At 37.1% G+C, this 7,944-nt stretch overlaps 1 protein-coding gene across 2 annotated transcripts in view; it reads left to right on the top strand.

The window, feature by feature from the left end:
* The first annotated feature begins 4,256 nt into the window (after window positions 1-4,256).
* The window catches only part of LOC122789626 (organic solute transporter subunit alpha-like), a 423,087-nt gene continuing 419,399 nt past the window's right edge, over window positions 4,257-7,944 (top strand). The window contains exon 1 of one of the 2 annotated variants that reach the window (XM_044057021.1): window positions 4,257-4,479. In XM_044057021.1, coding sequence (XP_043912956.1) covers window positions 4,407-4,479 — 73 coding nt within the window. In that variant the 5' untranslated portion in view covers window positions 4,257-4,406. The remainder of the gene's footprint in view (window positions 4,480-7,944) is intronic. The other variant, XM_044057020.1, reaches the window with a different exon arrangement.

Here is a 7,944-nt window from a genome sequence, read left to right as displayed (position 1 = left end):
GACTTTGGTCTATTTCTAGTTTGATTTCCGTACCCACTTGACTCAGAATACTTCTGCTAAACTAAGTAAAGAGGTCATCTTAAACTTCCCGTCCTCGTGTTTTAATATGTTCACTATGTTTGGATCTGATGATGTCAGCAGATATGTATGCAGTGCCACGACTGCAGATCTATGTATGTATCAATTTCAAGGAGGTCCATACCTCCTTCAGAGCAAGACATATATAATCTTGGTACACACTGATTTTTTTTTTTTATCATTTGCTAAGAGTGAAGCATTTTTCTTGTTTTCCTGTCCAAGTGATCCAATACCTTTTGGGGCCAGTCAATCACACCAAAACTGTAAGTTAGAATAGGAAGAGCAAATTGGTTTATAGCTTGGACTAGATGCCGAGACCTCAAGGTTGATGTTCATCATGCTGATTACTGCTGCAGTAGCTTTAACTATATGGGTTATATCTTGCCAAGGATATAACAGCCATCCAGTTTCCAAACCTTCATGGCACCTTCCATGCTCCCAAACTGTCAGGAAGCTCGAGCTGAGCTGACTGAAAGACAAGTTTGGGTGCAAAGCACTTCAGAGCTTTACTGCCTTTGAAAAGTATACTCCTTCCTCTGCTTGTGCTGTGGACAGATACGTTCCCTTTGAGGAAAAAAGGCTTCCATTTTCTTTATTTTGTCGATGTTTTATTATTGATACCTTATTACATTCCTCTTCAGGAATGCTATTTTAAAGCAAGTAGTATTATTTTAGTGGACTGTCTGGAGACCGTATTGTACTTTTAAATGGAGGACGCATTTTGTCTTTCAGTTTAAAAGTAGTGTAACGTAACTGAAAACATATTTTCTGTGGAGAAATTGTTTATTTTTCATTTGTTGGGCTGGTATAATGGTTTAAAGTTTGTTTTACTGTGTTTTTTTTCTGTCAAAAAAGTAACTTTTGTGGACTGGTAGTGTTTGCCAGCAATTGCTCCTTGTCTTCCCTGGTATAAAAAAGTGCCATTTTCAACTTGACTCTGGAACAGACTGCTGGTTCAACACTTGGTCCTTCTCATAGCCACAAAAAGAAGATGCTAAGCAAACAGCTTTTGCCATCACAGCAAGTTAGTTTTTGCTTTGGCCACAGGTGGGTGACTCTGTTGTGATCATTTGCTGTACCTCAAACCACTCATCTTTTACCCCAGATCCCTCTGGTATAGCATGTACAGCCACTATGGACTGGGAGTTGTCCATGTCCTCTGTGTCTCTTGAGGTTCCCTTAGTGGGCAAGAGAGAGCCACTCTTGTTAAACTTGGTAGAGGGAACAGGGAAAGTTTCCCTGTAGTGTTAAAATGTTATTCCCACCCCTGAGGAAGCAGCTGCTAGAATTAGTAACATGGTGGGCCTCATTTTTCCTGTCAAAGACAAATAGAAAATGAAACACATATTTACTCCTCCTCAAATTTCCTTGGTTAGAAGTAGTTTCCTGGGCCTTGCTCAGAGTTTACTTCAGGCTATTGTTCCTTCTTGTGAATTAGTTTCTGGAAAAGAAAGGTGGATTTTTTTTTACTTGAAGAGATTCAAGATTCTGAATCTGAACAGGAAGATGCATGGATGGATACATTGTTTTTTGTTCAGATTTCTGATTCAGTCCCAGAGGAGAGCTCAGTTTCTGATTCTCCCTATGGAGGTTTCTCTTTCACTGAGACTATGTGCCAGTGTTTTCAGTGGGAGAACACAGGTTTCTCAGTCCTTCAGGAAAATCCTGAGTTTTGCAGAAAAATTTTACAGAACATACATTCATTTCTCCTGTTCTTTCTGCTTTAGAGGGTGCATGTGTTAATGCCTGCAATTTTCCTGTTAGCCAGCTGCCCCTAAAAAGGCAGATAGGATGTATAAAGTTCCTCAGTCTTTTAAATTTGTATACATTATTCCCAAACCTGACCCAGCAGCTATAGCTTTAGTTGATCCCACTGCTGGCAAGCACTTTAATTCAATTCTACCCTTTCTGATAAGGAAGGGAAATTATTGGTAGGTATGGGGAAAAGTGTACACTTCTGCAACTTTGATTTTTCAGAATTCTGAATTGTCAGCGTCATACGATAAAGTCTGCTCTAACAAATTTTGAAAGTTAATGATTGTAGTCTCTGAAAGAGTTGCCTGGGGGAGGATAAGAAATTCATGGCAATTGCCGGCATGTCCACTAAGAGAAATAGCTGCATTTACTCCTCTTGTAGGGTTCAGTAGCCATGTCTGCATCATGCATTTTCTAGATTCTGGGAATTAGCAAGTCTGCACATTTCCCACAAGCAAGTACAAGTAGAAGTCAGAGCCATGACATGGAAGGGGATGTTGGAGAGAGACTGCCCCAGTAGAATGATAGCTACTTCCACAGCTGTCATCTCAAGGTGGAATGAATGGGCCTCTTTGGTCTTGCCTGGAGTATAGAATGAATGTGCCTTGGGTCTTCACTGGGATTTGTAAGTTGGGAGTGGAAGAGAGGATAGAAGATGGTCAGTATTTAGAGGCAGCAACAGCAGCAATAAAATAAATAATAAAAAAAATACACACAGTCCCTTGGAGCTGCGATGCTGAATTCTTATTTGTAGTGCCCTGGTTCCGAAATGGAGCTCACGTTTCATTTAGAGGGGCAGGGACTGAGTACTGCACATGTGCTTTCTGTGACAAAAAGCACTGAGGGCCGAGTGTAAGCTCATGGCACTCCCGCTACAGCCGACCTCTTTGAATACATGTTGGTATATCCTGTGTGTGTATGTGTGTGCGTGAGAGAGAGCACAGATATCACTGCAAGTGTCACACTTGTTCTGCCTGGGAAGAAATGGTGAAAAATGAATATATGCGAACTGTAAGTAGGGGTAGATTTGTCTTGCAATTCTACCCCTTCCCCCTTTCTTCAAACCCTTGCTGCCAATGATTTCAGTGTGACAAAGCTGAAATTGCATATCACTCCCTGGTGGAGTGTAGAAGGTACTCTGTCAGGAGTAAAATTAACTTATATCGATGGGGTAGAAATCTGCACAGTGAATTCTTGCAGTTTTTAATAGGAGCCATCTCATTGCAAATACATTTACCCATACATGTACTGGGGTCTTCTAAGCCCCAAAATCTGCTTACAATGAACCAGCAATGGGTGAGGTAAGAAGTGAGCAGTTACACAGCAGATTGAACACAGTAATGGATTAAATCCCTTAGTTCTCAGCATTAGTATGGCATCACTCTCTAATGGAGGATGGTGGCTATGAAATGTACTGAGGAAATAAAGGTTGCACGTTATAGACAAATAACATCCAGTGCAGCCGAGTTCAGTTCCCAGCTAGCAATAGCCTTCATCAGCATACTGTTTGATTCCAAACAAATTGCTTTAATTGATCACTGGTTCTAAAGTACCAACACTCAATAAAAATAAAAAGTGCTCTTGGTGGAAAAAATAACACACATATAGATTTACATATATACATTGTGTGTGTATTGCTGCATAACCCTATAGTTGTGTGGATGTAGTTATACATTTCCCATTGACTATGCAGACCTAATGGTATTTTATTTGCTACAGAGATGTTTATACTACAGCCTGTCTTGTCCTTGCTCTTGTCACATCCCTCTTTCAATTCTTATTTATGGTTAATTCTAGCAATATCGGCACCAGACCTACAGTTGTATGGTAACATGTACAGTGTCAGCTTACATACTTTATAACTAATATTTGCTAAGGTTAATATAGTCTACCATAGTAGTTTGTTGCATTTTGAGAGAAGATACAACTGTAACCTATATCTTTCAATGGAATTTTTTTAAAGTAACTAAATCTTGTTTTTCTTATTTAACTTTATTAGCAGCAAGAGAATGAATCAAAGGTTATAGGAGAAAACACTTAACAAATCACTTGTGAAACTGACTTCTGTATTGTCAATTGTTTTACATGCACAAAATTATTTTTAAGATACTTGACCAGATATTAGAGATTTAAGCCGGCAACAGAACAGTTACTTTCATTCATAGCAGCAAAGAAATGACAGAGTGATGTATCTGTGCTGTTCACAATATCTCTAAGGACAGCCAAAAGGAACAAACCCACAACTAAGATTAATATTATCCCTCAACTTCACACATACCCTTAATTTCATTAATACTCCACAACAGTTTGCTAAGCACAGTGCAGGAGCTAAGCAGTCATTTAAGAGTTAACATAGCCCACAATCTACCATCATTCTGTCCTGTCTCTATGTCAACGGGACTAGCCTTTTGTTAGAAACTTTCTTTCATAAGTGCAGTGGTCAGACGTGCAGTGAAAATCCATAGTGGTGCTGACATAAGCTGAGCCTTAGGTCTTTTGAAGGAGTAACTGTTTCCTTAGTTTTGGCGTTTTGTTTTTCATTCCTTTTTTTTCTGTAATTTCTGGAAACAGAGATGGATAAAAATGTAAGTCAGGCAAACAGCTGTGAACGCCTTGATCCACCGACTGCAGAACAGATACTGGCTGGTAAGTCTGATATTTAACTACTGTCTGGGGGCCCAGGCCACCAAGTTATACTTTTGGAGGTTGTTTCAGCAGTTATTGCCTTTCTGGAAGTTTTAATGTAGTCTAGAGTAGTGACAAGAAATAACACTGTTTTGAGCAGCAAGATTATTTTACTTAAGATTCCTGACTGAATAAAAGAAAATGCCCCTGTATAATTGCAGCCTGAATTAAATTCCAATTAATTTTGTTCTTTTGCTTTTGTTTTCTTTCTTTCTTTCTTTTTTTTTTTATGGATGGCATATGGACCAGACTGTAGCTATTAGAAAGTGAATGTCCATCACCAGTTAAAACAAATGGGCAGTCTTTAAAGGGGCATTAAACTTATCCCAATCGGAATGAACATTGTATGATGCATGTTAGTAAAGCCATTGTAGCTGAAGTAATGGCGACTAGGAACAGCAATTCAAGATAAAAAAAAAATAAAATTCAGAATAAAGCAGGAACATAGACACACCTCTACTGTGCCTCAAACTACCTGAACCTGAATATCTGTCCTGAACTTCCTAATCTGTTTTTGATGCCTCGGGCAAAGTGCTGCAACAGCAGGCATTGCCCTTTGCAGAATGTAATGTAAAATAATAATGATGTAGAGCCAATTCAGCATGGGCACTGAAGTGGATTAAAAATTATTTTGGATATACTGCATTGTCAGTTTCTGTGCCCCACCCCAAAAATAAATAGTCTACTAATAGACTATGTGAATAGTCTAGTTATTATTTGAAATGCTGTCATGGTAATAAGAAAGGCACTGTGGAATTTTAATAACCTAGAAATTTTTCATGTCTGATTGTCTACCAAAATGCTTTGTAAATAGTAGAATTTCAAGATATGTTCCTTGCACAGTGGTTACTTAATTGTTGTCTGACTCAGTAACTTTTCCTCACGACATATGAAAATTTCATGTTTGCATTGCATTTATGTTCATTTGCTTTAATGGGAGCCCTTTGTCCCTGGAGCTCCCAATGAAAATTGGCCCCCGACCCTTTGGACATTTCAGGAATCAAAGCATAAACAAAAAGTAGGTAGCAATGGATTTCTCCACATTATTATTATTATTATTATTATTATTATTATTATTATTAATACATTATTATTGTTATTATTATTATTATTAATAATAAATTATTATTAATAAATTATTATTAATAAATTATTATTATTATTATTATTATTTATTATTTTTATTTATTCTTTTTATCCCTTCCATCTGTAAAACAATCAGTTCTTCTTTGACCCCTTCAGTCCATTTATTACCCTTAGGGCAAGAGCCAGTTGCAGTATGCCTTTATGCAAGTAGCCATGAGGGATTTTATGTTACTGTTTATTTTATTTATATTTGTTTACTGGGGTAGTGTACTGATTAATACTGACCAATTTCACAGGGCCTAGCTGCCTCCTCTGGCAGTTGATGTGTATACCTGCATATGTGAGGTCCTGCTATAGTTTCTCCTTTATGTGAATGTTCAGTGCTTTACTTTCAACCCTCAGAATGATACCCTTGGAATGCAGAGCAAAGCACATGTCCCTAGCTATGTGCTGTGGTGCTGTATTCCTGGCTTGCTGTCCAGTGATAGTTAACATTACAGTGGACCAAACCACCTCTCCCCTCCTCCAAAAAGGTGAGATGGCATTGCCATTTAGTGCTCTCCCTCCTCTCTGAAGTTTTGCTTTACACACGTTATTGAATTATTTGTACACTGCTAAAACAGATTTTTGTCCATATAAATTATTCAGTTAGAAATGGCATTTAATGTTTTGAACTTGCATTATAGATTTTTTCCTTTTCTGTCTTTTCTTGTGAATAAATGTATGCTTGTATTAATAGCCATATCTAATGCTTATTTTTTCTGTTTCCCGTGTAAAAATGGTCACTGTTCAGTAGGGCTAATTTAGTCAACAAAATATAAATAAAAAAATGAATGTTCACTGCACATGTTAGTTGTAAATAGCACTTACAGGAGTCTTCTGTGTGTATTAGGATTTTGTTATCATATTTTTCTAATGAATTCTAGCACCAAACTGCACCAGCTTTTTTTTTTTTTAATTTTTGGATGTAACAAAGCAGCATGAATTTATAAATTGGGTAATCTCATGTAAATGAACAAGTGCAGTGATCAGAAAATCTGCAGAGATATTCACTTCAAATGCTGATGCCTTGATAACTTAAAACATCTGATAATTGTGCTATTCATATGTTATGTGCAATTTCTTAAGGTTACTGTTTGCATAGTGTTACATCACCGGAAAATACCGGGCATTATCACATGTCCTGTTGCTAATTTTCTGTATCTATTTTCATGCTTTCCATTAGTTGATTTTGTTAACCTAATGAATCCTGACTCTCAAATTCTAAAATGCATACCTACAAACAGATGTTTTCTCTTGCTTTGCTTATTTATAAGATCTTAGTTTTCTTCATCATCTTTTCATAGCCTTCCAACTCTAACAAAGGGAGCATTGTATGAACTGATATGTTTCATTTTGAAAAGAATTGTAAAAATTTTCAGGTTGCTGAGTTCGTGCAAGAATATTTACTGTTCCCTAATGGCTGAAAGTGAAAAAATGCACAGACTAAGCTAATATTATCTATTCTGTATTCATTGGAACTCTTTTGAACTAGGCAGTTACATATTCATCTCTTCCCTTTAATCCGCTTTTCATTAAAAATGAATAATTTCCTTCTAAAAGAGTTTCAGATTGTGTTGTTTGATCTGTTTTTCATTATAAACTTGGCATTTCTCACTAAAAGACAATGAGTATTAATGCATTATTTTCTGACAGTCTTCTTAAATCGAAACTGTCCATCCTTCAGTCAGTCCATCTTGCCTAGAGTAAGATTTCAGTACATGTTGCATGTTATCTTACCCTGAATGTTTGTGGTCATGTTGGATGGATGCTCTTCCACTATTCCAGCAGGCAAGTAAAATTCTGGATTATGTTAAAATTGCAAGCTTATTTCGAACAGAAGGCAGATTATGATGCACACATTTCATAGAGAATGGTACATACATACAGATAATGCATACTCATGGCTGTTTGCAATTGGATCACAGTATTTTTCACTGAAATGCACATCAAAGCCTCCCAATACAAAGGACTGAGATCTAGTCCATTAAAGGGAAACATCACTCCCTACAGACTGCTGTACTTACGTTGTGCTTCCCTTGATATGCTAAACCAACAGAAGCAGGAAGACCTACCCAGCTCTCTGTTCATTTTTCAGGATATCCATTAAAATTATTTCCTTTATGCTGTCTCTAAGTTAGGGAACTCCCTCATCGTCTCTTTTCTGCACACATATAATTCTATATTTCCATTAAAGCTTTTCTCATAACTTAAATCTTATAGAAAATGCTACCATCCATTTTTGTTCATATTTATCATCTCTACCCTGTTTATTTGACACATGTTGTCTTACTCTGCTCC

The sequence above is a fragment of the Protopterus annectens genome, chromosome 15.part0 (assembly GCF_019279795.1).
Source record: "Protopterus annectens isolate FY-2018-M chromosome 15.part0, PAN1.0, whole genome shotgun sequence".
In the NCBI taxonomy this organism is placed as follows: Eukaryota; Metazoa; Chordata; order Ceratodontiformes; family Protopteridae; genus Protopterus; species Protopterus annectens.
The sequence above is the reverse complement of the archived record's forward strand: the minus strand, read 5'-3'. Positions and strand labels throughout refer to the sequence as shown.